General features: G+C 38.7%; 1 protein-coding gene across 2 annotated transcripts in view; it reads left to right on the top strand.

The window, feature by feature from the left end:
• The window catches only part of RNF121 (ring finger protein 121), an 82,228-nt gene that overhangs the window by 21,790 nt on the left and 41,174 nt on the right, over window positions 1-19,264 (top strand). For both annotated transcript variants that reach the window (XM_043580346.1, XM_043580345.1), the window contains exons 2-3: window positions 7,343-7,380; window positions 10,494-10,635. In XM_043580346.1, the coding sequence (XP_043436281.1) occupies window positions 7,349-7,380; window positions 10,494-10,635 (174 nt within the window). In that variant the 5' untranslated portion in view covers window positions 7,343-7,348. The remainder of the gene's footprint in view (window positions 1-7,342; window positions 7,381-10,493; window positions 10,636-19,264) is intronic.

Below are 19,264 nucleotides of genomic sequence, written 5' to 3'. Positions count from 1 at the left end.
ACAAGAGCCAAAGTGTGGAAAGAGCCCAAATGTCCATCGATGGCTGAATGGATAAAGAAGATGTGGTATATGCATACAATGGAGTATTACTCGGCAATCCAAAAGAATGAAATCTTGCCATTTGCAACTACGTGGATGGAACTGGAGGGTATTATGCTAAGTGAAATTAGGCAGAGAAAGACAAAAATCAACAGATGAACATAAGGGAAGGGACACAAAGATATAAAAACAGGGAGGGGGACAAAACAGAAGAGACTCATAAATATGGAGAACAAATTGAGGGTTACTGGAGTGGTTGTGGGAGTAGGAGATGGTCTAAATGGTTAAGGGGCACTAAGGAATCTACTCCTGAAATCATTGTTGCAGTATATGCTAACTAATTTGGATGTAAATTTTAAAAAATTAGAAATCTGCATCTATAGAAAAAAAGATAAAAATTCTCAGAAAACTAAAAATAGAGAGTAACTTCATCAAATTGATGAAGAATATCTACAAAAAAAATTTGCAGCTAACATCATACTTGATGGTGAGAAACTTGAAGCTTTCCCAGTAAGGTTAAGAGCAACGTAAATGGTGTCTCCTCTCACCATGCTTTTCAACATCATACTGTATGGAAGGCCTAGCTAATACAGTAAGACAAGGGAGTGAAATGTATACAGATTTGGAGGGAAGAAATAAAACCATCTTTGTTCACAGATGACATAACTGTCTATGTAGAAAATCCAAAAATGTCAAAAAAAAATGTCCAAAAAAAAAAATGCTGGAACTATTATAGCAAGGTTTCAGGATGATATAAATCTAGCAAGGTTAATATAAACAGAGCCAATTGCTTTCCTATATATGTATATCAGCAATGAACAAGTGGAATTTGAAATTAAAAACACAATACCGGCGCGTCTGAGTGGCTCAGTTGGTTGGGAGGCCGACTTCAGCTCAGGTCATGATCTCACAGGTTCGTGAGTTCGAGGCCCGTGTCGGGCTCTGTGCTGATGGCTCAGAGCCTGGAGCCTTCTTCAGATTCGCTGTCTCCCTCTCTCATGCTCTGTCTCTCTCTGTCTCTCAGAAATAAATAAACGTTAAAATTAAAAAAAAAAAAAGAACAAACAATACCATTTACTTTAGCTCCATGAAAATGACATCCTAGCATAAATACTAGTATAAATCTAGCAAAATGTTTATAGGATCTATATGAGAAAAACTATGAAGCTCTGATCAGAATATTAAAGAAGAACTATTTAAATGGAGTGATATTCCACATTTAGGTATAGGAAGATTCAGTGTTGTCAAGATGTCAGTTCTTCCCAGCTTGATTTACAGATTTAGTGCAATGCCTGTCAGAATCCCAGCAAGTTACCTTGTGGATATTGACAAACTGATTCTAAACTTTCTATGGAGAGGCAAAAGACCCAGAATAGCCAATACAGTATTAAAGGAGAAGAACAAAATTAAACACACTATTATGTCCACACAGTCGTTTATAGCAGCTTTATTCGTAGTTGCCAAATGTTAGAAGTAACCAAGATATCCTTCAGTAGGTGAGTGGATAAATAAACTGTGGTACATCCAGACAATGGAATATTATTCATTAAGAAGAAATGAGCAATCAAACCATGAAAAAACAGAGGAGTCTTAAATGCATATTACTAAGTGAAAGAAGCAAATGTAAAAAGGCTACATATGATTTTAACTATATGACACTCTAGAAAAGGCAAAACCATAGAGACAGTAAAAAGATACGTATTTGCTAGGGATTAGGGGAGGATGGAATGATAAATAAGCAGAACACAGAATTTTTAGGACAGTGAAACTACTCTGTATACTTGAATGTTGTGTACATGTGCTTATAGGTTATATGTTTGTTAAGGTAAACTGAACTTTGGGTGAAATGATGTGTCAGTGTAGATTCATCAGTTGGGACAAATGTACTACTCTGGTGGGGGATGTTGATAATGGGGGAGGCTTTGTGTATTTGGGTGGAGGGGATATATGGCATACTCTGTATTTTTTGTTCAGTTTTGCTGTGAGCCTAAAAATCCTCCAAAAAAGTCTATTTTTAAAAAATGGACAAAGGTCTGAATAAACTTTTCTCCAAAGTTAAGATATATAAATGGCCAATAAACATATGAAAAGATGCACAGCGTTATTCTCCATTAGGGAAATGCAAAATTGAAATCACATAGCGAAACCATTTCCCACCCACTTGGATGCGTTTATGAAAAAGAGAATAACAAGTATTGTTGAGGATGTGGAGAAATTGGAACGTTCACGCAGTGCTGGTGGGAATGTAAAATGGTGCAGCTGCTGTGGAAAACAGTTTGGCAGTTCTTCAAAAGGTTAAGCATAGAGTTACCATATGACCTAACAGTTTCACTCCTAGGTATATATCCTCAAGAGAAATGAAAACATGTCTACACAAAAGCTTGTAAATGAATGTCATAACAGCATTATTTTTAATAGCCAGAAAGTATAAACAACCCAAATGTCCATTAACTGTTGAGTGGATAGATATAATGTAGTATATCCATACAGTGCAGTGTTATTTGGCAATAAAAAGGAATTAACTACAATACATGCTACAACCTGATGAACATTGAAAACATGCTAAGTGAAAGAAGCCAATCTCAAAAGACCACATACTGTATGATCCCATTTTTATGAAATGTCTAGAATAGGCAATCTATAGATAGAGACAGAAAGTAAATGAGTGTCTTCTTGGGCTGGGGGAGGATGGAGAGTGACTGCTAACTGGTATGTGGTTTCTTCTTGTGGTAAAATGTTTCCAACTTACACAATGGTGATGGTGGCACAACTCTGTGAATATACCGAAAAGGAATGTGGATGAATTTATGGTATGTGAATTAGATCTCGGAAAAGTTGTTATTAGAATAATCAGGTGCATAGAAGTATATGTCTTTGGACACATTGTGGAATGTGAGTGCTGGGATGCAATAGCAGCAGTAGCAATGCTTTAATGGGCGTATGAATTATCTGGCTATCTTATTAAGTGTAGATTCTGATTCAGGAGGTCTGGGATGGAGTCTTGAGATTCTGTTTCTTAATAACCTCTCACAGTGCTGATGCTGCTGGACTATGCCCCATGCTTAGCAAGGCAGTGGAGGATATTTGTTTCTTCATTGAATGGGGTCAGTCTAAAGAGCCTTCCTGGAGCCAGGAGGATTTGGCCAGCATTTTGTACCAAGACAGAATTGGTTTGGTGGAACAGAGGGCATTAATGGACAAAAGTAACTAGCCTGTGTAAAGACTCAGAGACCAGAGGGAATCTGATACTTGAGGGGGTGGGACAGGAGGCCTATTTGTGGGGTTACATGGGTGGGTCCCTGAGTCTTTTACACCTGAGCATTTTCCATTTTTATGAAATTTTCTCTTGCCCTCTGCCTGACATTTTGGTTTATTCTTTCAAATCTGGACTTAGGTAGATTGGCATAACTAGGTGCCTTGTGAGCTTCTAGGAGGGGGGTGATTGGTTGGCAAGAAAACATTCTGTATGTGGGTCTTGGGAGTTGGATGTGAGCCCATCAATCAGTAACCATGCCTAGAGAGCCTCCCTAGTTAGCTAACCTGAGCTCTGGACAGGGCACAATCAAGACTGTCTTCTTGGACCCAGATGAATAAACTCATTAATGAGGGAGCAAATAAAGCTGTATTTCCAGATGGTACAGGTTAATTATAGTTGTAGTTTAGAGCTTTCCTTGTCTTTCCACTTGCACTTGAAGACCAGTTTGTATGTAATGTAAATAATCGCTTGGTTCAGGAGGCAAATATTAAAGCCAAATCATATCTTTACCCTTAGGATTCACAGTACTCCATGAAGTGCTAAATGGTCCTGTAAGTCCAAGTCCAATCTCAGCCTTAGTGTTTGCCTTTCTGAGCTGTTTTCTCTGAGGTTCTGAAAGCATTACTGTTCTGTGCTTCACCAGCATTTTGTTCCCCAGCCTCTCTTGTTACTTTATAAAGTACTTCCACTCTCCCAGGAGGAAAGGCAATGAAATTGCATGGTGATCTGGAATGTTCTTACGTTCACAGCCCCACAATGAAATCAGAAGTCTTATTCTTTATTTTCCATATGGAGAGACAGTATAGACTATATGGACAGTAGCATGCTTGACCACTATCTCATGGAGAGGCACCCCTGTGTCTGGCCTAGTTCTTTGGATCTTCCTTAGTTTTTCCTTCAATAGACTTGTCTGGCTTCTTTGAACATGTAGTTATGTTGTCTTGGTTTTGTCTTGTCTTGTTTTGTTTTGACATAGAGTTTTTTAAACATGATTTTCTGGGTGCTTCCTGGTGTCAAATGAATACTTCTTTCCCAGATGCTTATTAAGTACTTTTCAAGTGTTTGTTTATACTCCCATTTAAGCATCTCCAGGTAAGGTGCTGGTTTGTCAGCATACTTATTATCATATTGTAGAGAATTGTGTTCAATTCCTTTAGTACTCACTGAGTGCTTAATATATGCTCAGCTCTGTTCTGTTCTCCTTGAAAGACACAAAGCTGTGTATTCTCCTTGGCGCTGTGGGATCTTCCAGGTTTATGGGATGGGAGCAAGTTACACAAAAGCAGGCTAGGAATAGAGTGAAGCAAACGAGGCACTTAGGGTGCAAACTTTAAGGAGACACTCACTTTCAAGGTCATGCAAGTGGAGGATTAGTACCTGACAGTGAGTGCCTCCTTAAATTTTGAGCCCTAGGTCCCTTGCTTACCCCGACCGTAATGCTGGTTCTGCCTTAAGAAGCAGATCACTTGGCAATCATGTCTAAGATAACATAAGACTATGAATGAATGGCATGGAACAGTGCTTCTAAAATTTAATGTGCATACATATCATCTGGAGATCTTATTAAAAGGAGGATTCTGGGGGTGCCTGGGTGGCTCAGTCAGTTAAGCATCCAACTCTTCATTCGGCTCCGGTCATGATTTCATGGTTTGTGGGATCAAGCCCTATGTCAGGCTCTGCACTGACAGCACAGAGCCTGCTTTGGGTTCTCTCTCTCTCTACTCTCTTTGCCTCTCCCCATGTTCATGCACTCACGCTTATAATAAACTTTTTTTTTTTTTTTTTTTTTTTTTAAGAATTCTGATTCAGTGGGTCTGGAGTGATGCCTGAGATTCTGCATTTCTAACAAGCACCCAGATAAAGTTGACACTAGCCTTTGTACCACACTTTGAGTGAGAAGGAGAAAAATCCATGCTGAGAAAACCAGAGGGCCAAATTCACTAAGCTAGAGGATCAGGGAAGGCTTCACCAGAGAAGGTGAAATTGCAGCTGGTTCCTCAAAGGACAGGTTGGACTTGGATGGGAAAAAAGAGAGGGAGACATGGCAATCAAAAGGAAGGATATGCAAAGGCTAGAGACAGGAATGAGACCCATGTGTTTTGGGACAATGAACAGACTGGTTTGGAAAGATGCAGGTTCAAGTTGGAAAAAAGGAAAAGAGTTTTGATACGTAGTGTGAAACCATATGGATTGTTTCTTTAGAAATATGGTCCTTAATTGTCTGCTCAGGTATTGCCCAAATGAGTATTTCCATTTCTTTTCTTTTTTTTTTTTAATTTTTTAAAATGTTTATTCACTTTTTGAGAGACAGAGACAGAGTGTGAGCAGGGCAGGAGCAGAGAGAGAGGGAAACACAGAATCGGAAGCAGGCTCCAGGCTCTGAGCTGTCAGCACAGAGCCCGATGTGGAACTCGAACTCATGAACCGTGAGATCATGACCTGAGCCAAAGTCAGACACTTAACTGACTGAGCCACTCAGGCACCCCGGGCATTTCCATTTCTTATATCCACTTGTCCTTCTGGGATACTCTGGGGCCTCTTTTTTTCTGGGGGAGATGAAAGCCTGAGTCAGGACACCTGAATGTATTCTGTGAGGCATTGTGTGAATTAGGAAAAGAGAGGAGGTGGTTGACTTCATTATCCTGATTGGCTGGGTGAAGCCTTGAGATGTTGTTGTTGTTTTTGTTTTGTTTTGTTTTAACTTAGCTGGGACATGTAGAAATCAGAAAGCCCTCCCTAAAGAGTGATGGGAGTACATAATACACACACATAAAAGGATGCCTGGTAAATATGTGCTGATTTGACTCAGTAGGAGAGTTCTGCCCATTTTAAATCAAACATTCCATGTAAAGTACTTTTCTGAAATTATCATAGGAACAGTGGGAAGTTGGGCCTTGAACATCATAGGTACTAAAAGAATATTTGTTGATTGATACATTTGAGAATTGTCTCTCCTCTCGACATCAAGAAACATTTTCAGCTCAGGTCAGTAAAAGAATGTACGAAAGTAATGTTTTTGACTTATGTACTGACACTTGGGTATGCTTTTGTGTGGCTGCAAGGAAGCAGAAGACTTGAGTCCTGAACTCAAAGAGTTTATTTTTGGGCAGTGGTTTTCAACTGGAGGCAGTTTTCTTTCCACAGGGGACATTTTACAATGTCTGTAGACATTGTTGCTTCTGTGGAGATGCTATTGGCATCTAGAGGGTGGAGGCCAGGGATGCTGCTAAAACATCCTACAGTGTATAGAGAACTCCCCACCCCACCAAAAAAATGAACCAGTCTCAAATATCCCTAATGTCAAGGTTGAGAAACCCTGTTCTAAAAGGACAAGACTAACAAATAGAACCAGGACTTTGAAGTTGGAAGGCCATACTACTAGTTAATAACAGAGCAGAGACTGAAGCTTAGTTCACCCTAGTCTAATGTTTTGCCTGATGCCATAAAGCCAGTTAGACTCAAACAGCATTATATGACAAAATATTTTATTTAGCTTCATCTCCCACTAATTCTGATTCATACTTTTTGCTCTAGCCATACTCATTTATTTGTATGCTGTGCAACTTTATTCCTTCATGTTTATGTTAGTCCCTTTGCCTGGAACATTTATTTCTCTTATTTTTTCATCTGGATGATATTTCACATCTCCTCTGGGAAGTCTTGCCAATCTATAACACCCCAGATTGGATCAGAAGCCATTTCTTTATTCTTCTCTAGTCCTCAGCATATAATAAAGAAATTTTCTGTATATATGTGTGACTTCCTGACAAGGCTGTGAACATCTTAGGGGTTAGAGTTACTCTCCTATCCTCATTACCTTGCATATACATACAATATACTGTCAGTCATAGACATGAGACAAAGTAAGTGGTTAGAGAAGGGAGAGATCAGTGGGAAATAGAGTATTGGGGAAGGTTCCATACAGATTACGACACTTGAAAGCTTCTTGTAATTCCTTGAAGATAATGATGAATGTATGAGCACCTTATGTTGGGCAGGGATAGTTCTCAGACAGTAATGGATTTTTCTTGTGGTGTCTTTCTACAGGTTGATATGTCGGACCTCTCCCCAGAGGAGCAATGGAGGTAAGTGTGACAGTGTGGGCCCCTTAGGCTGGAAACTATAAATTAATCCTACTAATAGAGTTGTATATCTTCCATTTTGGTAACTTGGCTGTGGGGAGGCAGTGACTCTTGACCAGTAAGACAGGTCATTTGGGATCTTTCCCAGTACTTGGGTCACTCCTGAGTAGCTCCTTCAGTCCTGGGGAGTAAATAGGTAATTGCACCAAACCATTTATTTGGGTTTGAATACTACTAGTTCTGCCATTTCCTAGCTGTGCGATCTTTGGCAAGTTGCTTAGTTTCTTACTACCTTAATTTTACCAGTTTGCACAATGAAGATTATGACAGTACCTATACTGCATAGAGTAGTTGTGGGGATTAATATATGTGAAAATCTTAGAACAATGCGTGGCATGTGGTAAGCTTCCAGTAAGTGTTCACCTGCTTTCCAGTTGATTATCGTCATTAATATCATTATCCATGAACAGGGCAGAGAGCTCTGGCTGAAAAATGAGAGATGTGTCTTCTGATCTCAACTCTGCTACTAACATGTTTTGTAACCAGAGTGAGTCAACAAATATTGTCATGATTACTCATCAGTAAAGAACTTTCAGAGTGCTTACCCCACAAACTTCACAAGGTAGCTGACCAATGAGCTGAAATCAACCATGTAGACTTTATTAATAGTGCAAAACCCCCCTTCATTTAGATTATAAAAATGGAGAATTGCAAAGATATCAACTTATATGACAAACCCAGCAAGATTTTAGGTGACTGTAAGCTTAATATGTACTAGTTTTGTACCTCAGCTATCAAAACATTCCAAAATTTGGAAGATGTTTCTAAAAATATATTATCTGCTTTAGGGTAGTGATAGTTCCACTGTGCTCTGCTTCACTGAGTCCACATTGATTTTGTTGTAAACACTGTATATTAAGAAGATCTTTAGCTAGATAATGTCTAGAAGAAGACAACCAGGTTTAATGGTTTTCACATTATATGAATAGTGTTGAACCGTTAGCCTAAAAGGGCACAGAAAAGTGGTAGTAGGAAGAGGATAGTTTTTGTTTTTGTTTTTAAATAAGATCATGACAAATCTTTGAAAGAGCAGCGCTGGGTAAGAAGAGTGAAAATATCCTTTGTTGTTCCAGAGTATAAGATTAGGTCCAACGGATTGAAGCTATAGATAGATATTTTGTCTCGTTATCAGAGACAGCTTTTTTTTTTTTTAATTTTTTTTTTTTAACGTTTTATTTATTTTTGAGACAGAGAGAGACAGAGCATGAACGGGGCAAGGGCAGAGAGAGAGGGCGACACAGAATTGGAAGCAGGCTCCAGGCTCTGAGCCATCAGCCCAGAGCCCGACGCAGGGCTTGAACTCACGGACCGCGACATCATGACCTGAGCTGAAGTCGGTTGCTTTAACCGACTGAGCCACCCAGGCGCCCCAATACAGCTTTAATAATTGTGGTATAGTGAACTTCTGCCCTTAAAACATTGGAATTTTATTTCTTCATAACACATGTGAACACCTACAATGTGCCAGACACATAGTTCCCTAACTACTTTAAGAGACATGTTCTCAGCCAGTGGAAGTATTCAAACAAATATTATAAAGATAATGTTTGCATTGGGTGGGAACCTGAACTAGATCTTCTCCGGTATTTTCTAGATATTTCTTTGATTTTTTTGTTGTGTACATCCATTCAGTCATATACTGTCTGCGAATAAGAAATTTATGTCTTGTTATCTTTATAACTCCCCACAGTCTTTAGGTTTTTAAAATGCCCTTTGCCCTTTTAGTTTAGCTTATCCTCACAACAACCCTATGAGGGAAGCAGCAAAGATATGGACTCCTTTTGACAAATGAAGAAATTGTGATGTAGAGATGTGAATTTTCTTGGCCAAGGCCACATGGATGTCTGAACCTAAGTTTTTCTGACTTATACACCATATTTTCTTTTTGTCAGATTCTCCCACCTAGGATAAACCCTTAGGTGCTGTGGCTGGCTGCTGACATTTGGCTGCCCACTCCCCTACCATGTTTCTTCCCTAACATTTTATTATGAAAAATCTCAGAAAAATTGAAAGAATTACACAGTAAACACCTTTATACCCACCATCTAGATTGTACAATTAACTTTTTGCTTTATCATTTATCTCTTATGTAATTCATCCCATTGGGTTCTTCTTGCATAGTCTCTCATTGCTCCTGGGAACTCTATGAAGATACCATTTATGTTGTCCTATCCCTCTCTCCCTAATATCCCCATGCATGGAGAATTTGCATAAAAGCTCCTGACTACAGGCTGTATTTATATTTAGTTTTCTAACTCCTTCTTTATTTCTCTGTGTTGGCTGACTCTGACCCAGAATGGTAGGATTGACTCTTTTGCATTCTTAGAGGAAGCTCTCTGCCTATATTGGCCAAGGGAATCACTTGTTGCCAGTCCTCTGGACCAGAGAATGCCTGCCTTAGATTATATGAGTTTTTGGTTGTACTCTTCCTTGAGCCCTTGAGGAGGCTATTTACCTGTGGACACTGATGGTGTAGTCACTGTTGAATTAGTATAAAGTTGAAGCAGTCCAGATTTTTCAGGCATTAACTAGCTTTCAGAATCCCTGGTCCTGACAGAGAGGGTAGGACAAATAAAGCAAGACTTTAACCCTGAAATTAGTACACATCTGCAGTATTACTTCTTAATTGGTGTCATAATATCACTGAGTAGCATTATGAGACTTTATAGCTATAAACTTTTCTCTGGGTTACTTTCTCCTTCCAGTGACAGGTTGAAATAGGACTGAAATGGGCAGTGACTACAGGCTTCACCTGGGACCTCTTTCCTACAGGAAAGGTGTCAGCTGTTTCTGCTCTTGCAGGTGGTCAGCAGACAACCCACCTTTAACTCCAGTAGCTGAGTTTTTGACTGGGCCCACAGAGCTCTGGTTCTATCCCCCAATGCCTGTTCTCTAAGATGTGTATTTTTCTATCCTCTAATTTGTACAGTACCTTGCAGCTGCAAAGCACAAGAATATGTTCTGAGCTATGGGATGGTGGGATATCCCTGGAAAGCATTGCTATTTTACCATCACACCATCCCTGACCTGCCTTACCTCATCTGTTTGGCTTTCAGGGTTGAGCACGCACGCATGCATGCCAAGCACCGTGGCCATGAAGCCATGCACGCTGAAATGGTCCTCATCCTCATCGCTACTTTGGTGGTGGCCCAGCTGCTCCTGGTACAGTGGAAACAGAGGCACCCCCGCTCCTACAATGTAAGCTACTTTGCCTCTCACTTCTTTGTATGACATTCATCAAAAGACCCTTAGTATTCTGGGGTCCAGCCTAACCCAGGCCACATACAGGTGGGGAATGGACAATAGTAATAAACTTTATATATGAATGGTGAAGAGTGTATGGCAAATGTGTGTTGAAGAGGCAAGTAATCCAGATTGTGAAAATAGGGATAGAACCTAAGGCTACTTCCATGGCCAGAAAAGGTAGGTCTTCCCTTGTAAACATTTTGGGACAGATTCATGAGGAGGTGTTCATCAGAAACTATTCAAATAGAGGAAGAGGTGATCGCTTTATTGGGAAGACCAAGCCTCCGAGTAAATACTACAGGTAGGATTTAGATTAAAAAAAAAAAAAAAAAGTAATAATTGAGGAAATGAAGAACAAAACATATAAAACATATAGAAAATGTATAGCTGAATGACAGAAGGAAACCCTCCCTTATTGGTAATTACTTTAAATGGTTTAAATTCTTCTATTAAAAGGCAGAGATTGTCAGACTGGTTTAAAAAACCCCATGAGAGGGGTGCCTGGGTGGTATAATAAGAGTCAATTATGTGTCCGACGTTTGATTTTGGCTCAGGTCATGATCTCATTGTGAGATTGAGCTCTACATCAGGCTCTGTGCTTACAGTGCAGAGCCTGCTTAGGATTCTCTCTCTCTCCCTCTCCCTCTGCCCCTCCCCTGCTCATATGTGCATGCTATCTCTCTCTCAAAATAAATAAATAAACTTAAAAACAAAACAAAACAAAACCTGGGTGCCTGGGTGGCTTGGTCAGTTAAGTGTCCAACTTCGGCTCAGGTCATGATCTCACAGTTTGTGAGTTTGAGCCCCGGGTCAGGCTCTGCACTGACAACTGAGAACCTGGAGCCTGCTTCAGATTCTGTGTCTTCCTCTCTCTCTGCCCCTCCCCCGCTTGTGTTTTCTCTTCCTCTCCCTCCCTCCCTCCCTCCCTCCCTCTCTCTTTCTCTTTCTCAAAAAATAAATAAATTAACATTAAAAAAAAAAAACCAACCATGAGAGACTCATAAGACACAGATATTAAACATAAAGGGATGGAGAAAGATATTCCATGCACATAATCAAAAGAGAGCTGGGGTGGCTATTAAATATCAGACCAACAGACTTTAAATCAAAAAAATTTACAAGACATAGAAGACATTATATATCGATAAAAGGTTCAATCCAACAAGAAGATACAATAATTATAAACACATACATACCTAACAAAGGAGCCCCAACATATGTGAAGCAAAAATTGACAGAATTGAAGGGAGAGATGGACAGTTGTACAATAATTGTTGAAGAGTTCAGTACCTTACTTTTGGTAATGGAAAGAGCAACCAAATAGAATATCAATACTTAATAGTGGACTTGAGCAGCATTAAAAACTAATTAGACCTAACAGACCCAAAGGGCACACTCTAACCAACAACAGCAGAATACATACTCTTTTCAAGGGCGCATTGACTGTACTACAGGATAGGACAGATGTTAGGCCACAAAACAAGTCTCAATAGGTTTGAAAAGATTAAAATCATAGATTTAACTACTGTGGATTAGGACATGGCAGGTGTAGTGTACTGGATTTTTTCTTTTTTCTTTTTTTTTTTCAATGTTTTTTATTTATTTTTGGGACAGAGAGAGACAGAGCATGAACGGGGGAGGGGCAGAGAGAGAGGGAGACACAGAATCGGAAACAGGCTCCAGGCTCTGAGCCATCCGCCCAGAGCCCGATGCGGGGCTCGAACTCACGGACCACGAGATCGTGACCTGGCTGAAGTCGGACGCTTAACCGACTGCGCCACCCAGGTGCCCCTGTACTGGATTTTTTCTTAGAAGTTTGTAATCTTTTCATGGGCAACCCTTTTTTAACATAAAAACTTGCCAAACACCCACACGATAATACTTTGTAAAGAATATACAATCACATATATAATAGTAACAATAGCTAGTATTTATTGAATTCTTACTATGCCAGCCACATTCTAAGTATTTTAGGTGCATAGATTTAGCTAATCCCCATAATAATCCAGTAAGGTAATTTTTTCTCCATTTACAAATGAGGAACTGAGACAAAGGCTAAGTAACTTGCTCTAGTGATAAAACCATTATTTAAACCCAAACAATTTTACTCCAGGGTTTTTAATCTTAATACCTAGTGGTTCTTTTGCTCAATTATATGCTTTTTCATACCTCTGGTATTATGGCCAGACATGCCCAGGGGTCTGTAGCTCACATGATATGAACTGCTCTATCTCATTTAATCCTCCTAATAGCCCATGAGGTAAGTACCATGAACAAACTGAGGCCCAGAGAATTGAGGCATGAAGGGAATACTAATAGAGCCAGGATTTGAATCCAGGTCTTTTATTTCCTGTTTCATAATTTCTGCTGTACTATAGGTTGCTTGAAGCAAAAAGCAACCAGGGAACTGAGGGGTCACCTAGAGCATAGGAGGAAGAGAGGCTAATCTTTGCCCTTGAACAGACACAGGTTCTGAACCTTACTAGCCTATAGCCAGCTCAAGTGTTACATGTACCACAAATAGAGACATCTGTACCTTCAGGTCACAGTGCATTAAATGACCACATGACACCAAGGCTTTGTGAACTGGAGACCATCCAGCAAGCTAAGCCACCTAGGTGTGGCTCCATGTCTGGACACTGGTCATACTTTGCCCTGATACCTGAGACAAGTCACTTGTTTGTCAGTGTATGATTATAGTGCCTTCTCTATAAAATGGGGATTACCAAGATGGTTGAAATGAGCCGGGAAAAATAAGACCACTCATAAACTAAGTGTAGAATGAAAACCCCCTTGGTATTTCTATGCTGGTATTTAAAGATAATCTTAATTATGTAATGCTGGCTAATCTGCAGAGATTTTTAAAAACCTCTAAAGGAAGTGAGAATACATGTATGTACTATAGTGGTTTTCAGTAAGTACTTTTTTTTAAAGCTGTGGAATCCTGTCTTCAAATAATATCTTAAGGAACAACCCAGTATGGAAAACAATTAAGAGGCTGCTCTGCTTGATATAGGGTTGGGTAACCCTCTGCTTCTCAGGAACAAACATAGGACTCACCAGTGTTAGAAAACCACTGATGTCATTCATTAGTTAATCCTTAAAGGAAATGTGACTAATTTAACGAAGTCATTTGTATAAGGAACATGCACAGTTAACTCATTACTGCCATACCTTGTAAACTGAACTTCACTGGTGAGCGACATGCTAACATTATAAAACATCTTGGGGGTGCCTGGGTGGCTCAGTCAGTTAAGCATCTGATTTTGGCTCAGGTCATGATCTCGCAGTTTGTGAGTTCAAGCCCTGCATCAGGCTCTGTGCTGACAGCTCAGAGCCTGGAGCCTGCTTCTGATTCTGTGTCTTCCTCCCTCTGTGCCCCTTCCCTGCTCGCACTCTGTCTCTCTCAAAAATAAAAATAATAAAAACATTGAAAAAATTAAAAAAAATAAAATATCTTGAACTGAGAAACTTAAATTCTTATTTTTCAAAAATTAGAAAAGGAAATCTGCAATGTCCTGCTTTATGCTGCTGTTACACAGTAATCTAGATTGTTTTTTAAAAAACTTTTATTAACTTGTGTACAGTGGATATTCTTGCACTTTAATTAAAATAGTAACTTTGGGGGTTCCTGGGTGGCTCCTTTGGTTAAGGGTCTGACTTTATTTCAGCTCAGGTCATGATCTCATGGTTCGTGGGTTCGAGCCCCACATTTAGCTGTGTGCTGACAGTGCAGAGCCTGCTTGGGAATCTCTTTCCCTCTCTGTCCCTTCCCAGCTCGCATCCACTCTCTCTCTCTCTCAAAATAAATAAACTTAAAAAAATAGTAAAAAAAAAAAAAAAAAAAATACTAACTTTGGAAGAAGAAAATTGCCCAAGAACGTTGTACACAGTGACATCTCCTGTCCTTTTTCAAGCTTATCAGAAGTTGGAGCTGTCTGCCATGGAGGCAGTTAATAAAATGGAGCCATCCCAGTCTGACTTGAGTAGTCAGCTCTCTCACTTCTTTATTTTATTTTATTTTATTTTATTTTATTTTATTTTATTTTATTTTATTTTATTTTATTTTATTTTATTTTATTTTATTTTATTTTATTTTATTTTATTTATTTCATTTCATTTCATTTCAGCTCTCACTTCTTAGCTCTATGATTTTCTATCTCTCTGAGCCTGTATAAGTTGGAGTGATAGCTACCTCATGGGTTGTGAAAGTTATATAAAATTGTATGGTAAAGTGTTTTGTAAACTCTAAAGCTAATGTTGTTAGTGGCTATTGTTGGTTCCACTCCTAAGAGAAGAGCTCAAGACATAAAAATGTTTTCAGATACTATTTCATATAGAAGAGGGATAGAATTGTATTTTTGTTGAGAATAATTTCATGTAACAAAATTCACTGTTCTAACCATTTTAAAGTATATAATTCAGTGGTTTTTAGTACATCCACAGTGTTGGGCAGCCATTGCTGCTATTCTAGAGCATTTGCATTACCCCAAAAGGAAACCCCATATCCATTAAGCAATCACTTCCTATTTCCCCCTCCCACCAGGCCCTGGCAACCATTAATCTGTTTTCTATGTATTTGCCTATTCTGGATATTCATACAAATGGAATTATACAATATGTAGCCTTTTGTCTGGTTCCTTTCATATAGCATAATAGTTTCAAGGTTCAACAATGTTCTAGTATCAGTACTTTATTCCTTTTTATGGCCGAATAATATTCTATTGTATGGGCATGCCACATTTTGTTTATCCGTTCATCATTTGATAGACATTTGGGTTCTTTCTACCCTTTGGCTATTGTGAATAGTGTTGCTACAAGCATTCATTATAAACTTTTATTTGAACACCTGTATTGAATTCTTGGGTATGCCCCCGCAGTAGAATTGCTGGAGTAGAAGTGCAGGGTATACCCTGGAGTAGAACTATTTAACTTTTTGAGAACTGCCAAACATTTTTCCATAGCAGCTATACCATTTAACATTCTAACCCACAGTGCATTGGGTTCCAATTCTTCCACATTCTTTTCTTTTTTTTTTTTAAGTGTATTTATTTATTTTGAGTGGGGGAGGAGCAGAGAGGGGGAGAGAATCCCAAGCAGACTCCACAGAGTCCAATACAGGGCTGAATCCCACAAACTGTGAGATCAGGATCTGAACAGTTATCAAGAGTCAAGTGCTTAACCGACTGAGCCAACCAGTTTCTCCACATTCTCACAACACTTGTTCTTTTTTCTTTTCTTTTCTTTTTTCGTTTTTATTATAGTCACCCCAGTGGGCATGAAGTAGTATCTCATTGTGGTTTGATTTGTGTTTCCCTAATGACAAATGATGTTGAGGACAGTTTGATGTATTTATTGGCTACATGTACATCTGCCATGGAGAAATCTCTTTGCCTATTTTTAACTGGGTTTTTGTTTTTCCTTTTTGTCTTTTTATTATTGAGTTGTAAGAGTTTTTTATATAGTTTGTATACTAGACCGTTATTAGATATGTGATTTATAAATATTTTCTCCCATTCTGTGGGTTGCATTTTTACTGTTTTGATAGTGCCCTTTGATGCATAAACATTTTAAAGTTTGATGTCCAATTTATTTATTTTTCCTTTTTGAATGAATATATTTGACATGTAATATTGGTTACATTTAAGGTGTTCAACATGTTAATTGATACATTTATCTATTGTAATATGATTCCTATTATAACAACATTTAGCATCTCTATCACATCATGTAATTATCCTTGTTTTTAGTGGTTGAAATAAGGTTGAGTCTCCTAGCAGGTTTGATGATTATATTACAATATTGTTATCCATATGCATTATACTTTGCATTAGATCTCTGTGGTTTTTTTACTGCTTGTTCCAAGTTTGCACCCTTAAGTCTATTTTTTTGTTTATTTTTGAGAGACAGAGAGAGAGTGCAAGCAGGGGAGGGGCAGAGAGAAAGGGGGAGACACAGAATCTGATGCAGGCTCCAGGCTCTGAGCCGTCAGCATAGAGCCCAATATAGGGTTTGAACTCACAAACCATGAGATCATGACTTGAGCCAAAGTCGGATGCTTAACCGACTGGCCAGTAGGTGCTCCATTAAACCTATTTTTTTATTTTGTTGCTTGTGCTTTTAGTGTTATATCTAAGAATCCATTGCCAAATCCAAGATTACTAAGTAAGCTTTTATCTTTATGTGCTTTTTGAAGAGTTTTATACTTTTAGCTCTTACTTTTAGGTCTTTGGTCTCTTTTGAGTTTTTGTAAATAGTATGGGGTAAGGGTCTAACTTCATGTTTTTGCATATGGATATCCAGGAAATCATACGATATTTATCATTCTAAAACTGACTTATTTCACTTAGCATTATACTCTCTAGATCCATCTATGTTGTTGCAAATGGCAGGGTCCCATTCTTTTTTTATGGTTGAGTAATATTCCTGTGTGTGTGTGTGTGTGTGTGTGTGTGTGTGTGTGTGTGTGTATGTGTGTGTGTGTGTGTACACCACATCTTCTTTTTTCATCTTTTGATCAACACTAGAGCTGCTTCCACAATGTGGCTATTGTAAATAATGCTGCAATAAACATAGTGGTGCATATACCATTTTTTTTTAAGTTTATTTATTTTGAGAGAGAATGAGAACATGCACAAGCAGAAGAGGAGCAGAGAGGGAGAGAGAGAATCCTAAGCAGGCCTCATGTTGTCAGTGCGGAGCCTGACACAGGGTTTGATCCCATGAATCGTGAGACCGTGACCTGATCCAAAACCCGGAGTCAGACACTTAACTGACTGAGCCAACCAGGCACCCCTGGGTATATCTTTTTAAATTAGTGTTTTGTATTCTTTGGGTAAATACTCAGGGGTGGAATTACTGGATCATATAGTAATTCTATTTTTAACTTTTTTTTTTTTTTAATTTTTTTTTTTCAACGTTTATTTATTTTTGGGACAGAGAGAGACAGAGCATGAACGGGGGAGGGGCAGAGAGAGAGGGAGACACAGAATCGGAAACAGGCTCCAGGCTCTGAGCCATCCGCCCAGAGCCCGACGCGGGGCTTGAACTCATGGACCGCGAGATTGTGACCTGGCTGAAGTCGGACGCTTAACCGACTGCGCCACCCAGGCGCCCCTATTTTTAACTTTTTGAGAAACTTCCATATTGTTTTCCACAGTGGCTACACCAGTTTGCCTTCCCACCAACAGTGTGCAAGGGTTCCTTTTTCTCCACATTCTCATCAACACTTATTACTTGTTTTATGGTTGTTTTTGTACTTCCTCTCTGTTCCTTTCTTTTCTTGTTCTTTTCTCTTATGACTTGTTGGCTTTCTTTAGTGATATTCTTGGATTCCTTTCTCTTAATTTTTTGCATATCTATTATTGGTTTTTGATTTGTGGTACCATTAGGTTTATATATAACATCTTATGCATATAGCAGTCTAAGTTAAGTTGATGGTCGCTTAAGTTTCAACCCATTCTTTATTCCTCCTGCCCCCCACATTTTAGGTATATGGTGTCATACTGTATATCCTTTTGTGAATCCACTGACTGATTTTTATAGATGTATTAATTTTATTACTTTTGTGTTTCCTACTTTTCTTATTTTTTCTTATGGTCTTTCCTTTCTACTCAAAGAATCCTCTTTAACTTTTGTTGTAGGGCTGGTTTAGCAGTGATGAATTTCTTTAACTTTTGTTTGTGTAGGAAAGTCTTTATCTCTCATTTTATTCTGAATGATAGCCTCGCTAGATATTCTCATTTGCAAGGTTTTGTGGTTTTTTTTTTCCTTTCTTTCTTCCAGTACTATGAATATATCATGCCATTCCTTCCTGGCCTACAAAGTGTGTGCTGAAAAATCAGCTGATAGCCTTATGGGTTTCCCTTGTATGTAACTATTTTCTCTTGGTGCTTTTAAAATTCTCTCTTTATCGCTACTTTTTGCTCTCTTAATTGCTATGTGTCTTGGTTGTGGACCTTCTTTGCTTGGTTTTGTTGGGGGATGTCTGTGCCTCCTATATCTGGATTTCTGTTCCTTCCCCAGGTATGGGAAATTTTCAGCTATTATTAAATAGCTGAAATAAATTTTCTGTCCCCTTTTCTGTCTCTTCTCCCTGTGGGATCCCTAGAGTGAAAATGTTATTATACTTGAAGGTGTTGCTGAATTTCTTAAGTCTCTTCATTTTTTTTTTTTTTTTCCTACTCTCCTGCTCAGCTTGATTGCTTTCCAACACTCTCTCCTCCAGGTTGCTAATACATTCTTCTGTTTCCTCTAGTCTACTATTTACTCCATCTAGTATATTTTAGTATCAGTTATTGAGTTCTTCATCTCTAATAGTTTTTTTTATGTTTTCTATTTTTTTGTTAAGGGTCTCACTGACCTCTCCACTCTTTCTCAAGTCCAGTGAGTATCTTTATGACCATTACTGTAAATTATCAGACATATTACTTATCTCCACTGCATTTAGCTCTTTTGCTGTGATTTTGTCTTTTTCTTTCATTTGAGACATATTCTTTGGTCTCCTCATTTTGTCTAACTCTCTGTGTCTGTTTCTGTGTGTTAGAAAAGTCAGCTATATCTCTTGATCTTGAAGAGATCA

This window comes from Prionailurus bengalensis, chromosome D1 (assembly GCF_016509475.1).
Source record: "Prionailurus bengalensis isolate Pbe53 chromosome D1, Fcat_Pben_1.1_paternal_pri, whole genome shotgun sequence".
Lineage (NCBI taxonomy): Eukaryota > Metazoa > Chordata > Mammalia > Carnivora > Felidae > Prionailurus > Prionailurus bengalensis.
Note: the sequence above shows the minus strand (reverse complement) of the source record. Positions and strands in the feature narration are given on the sequence as shown.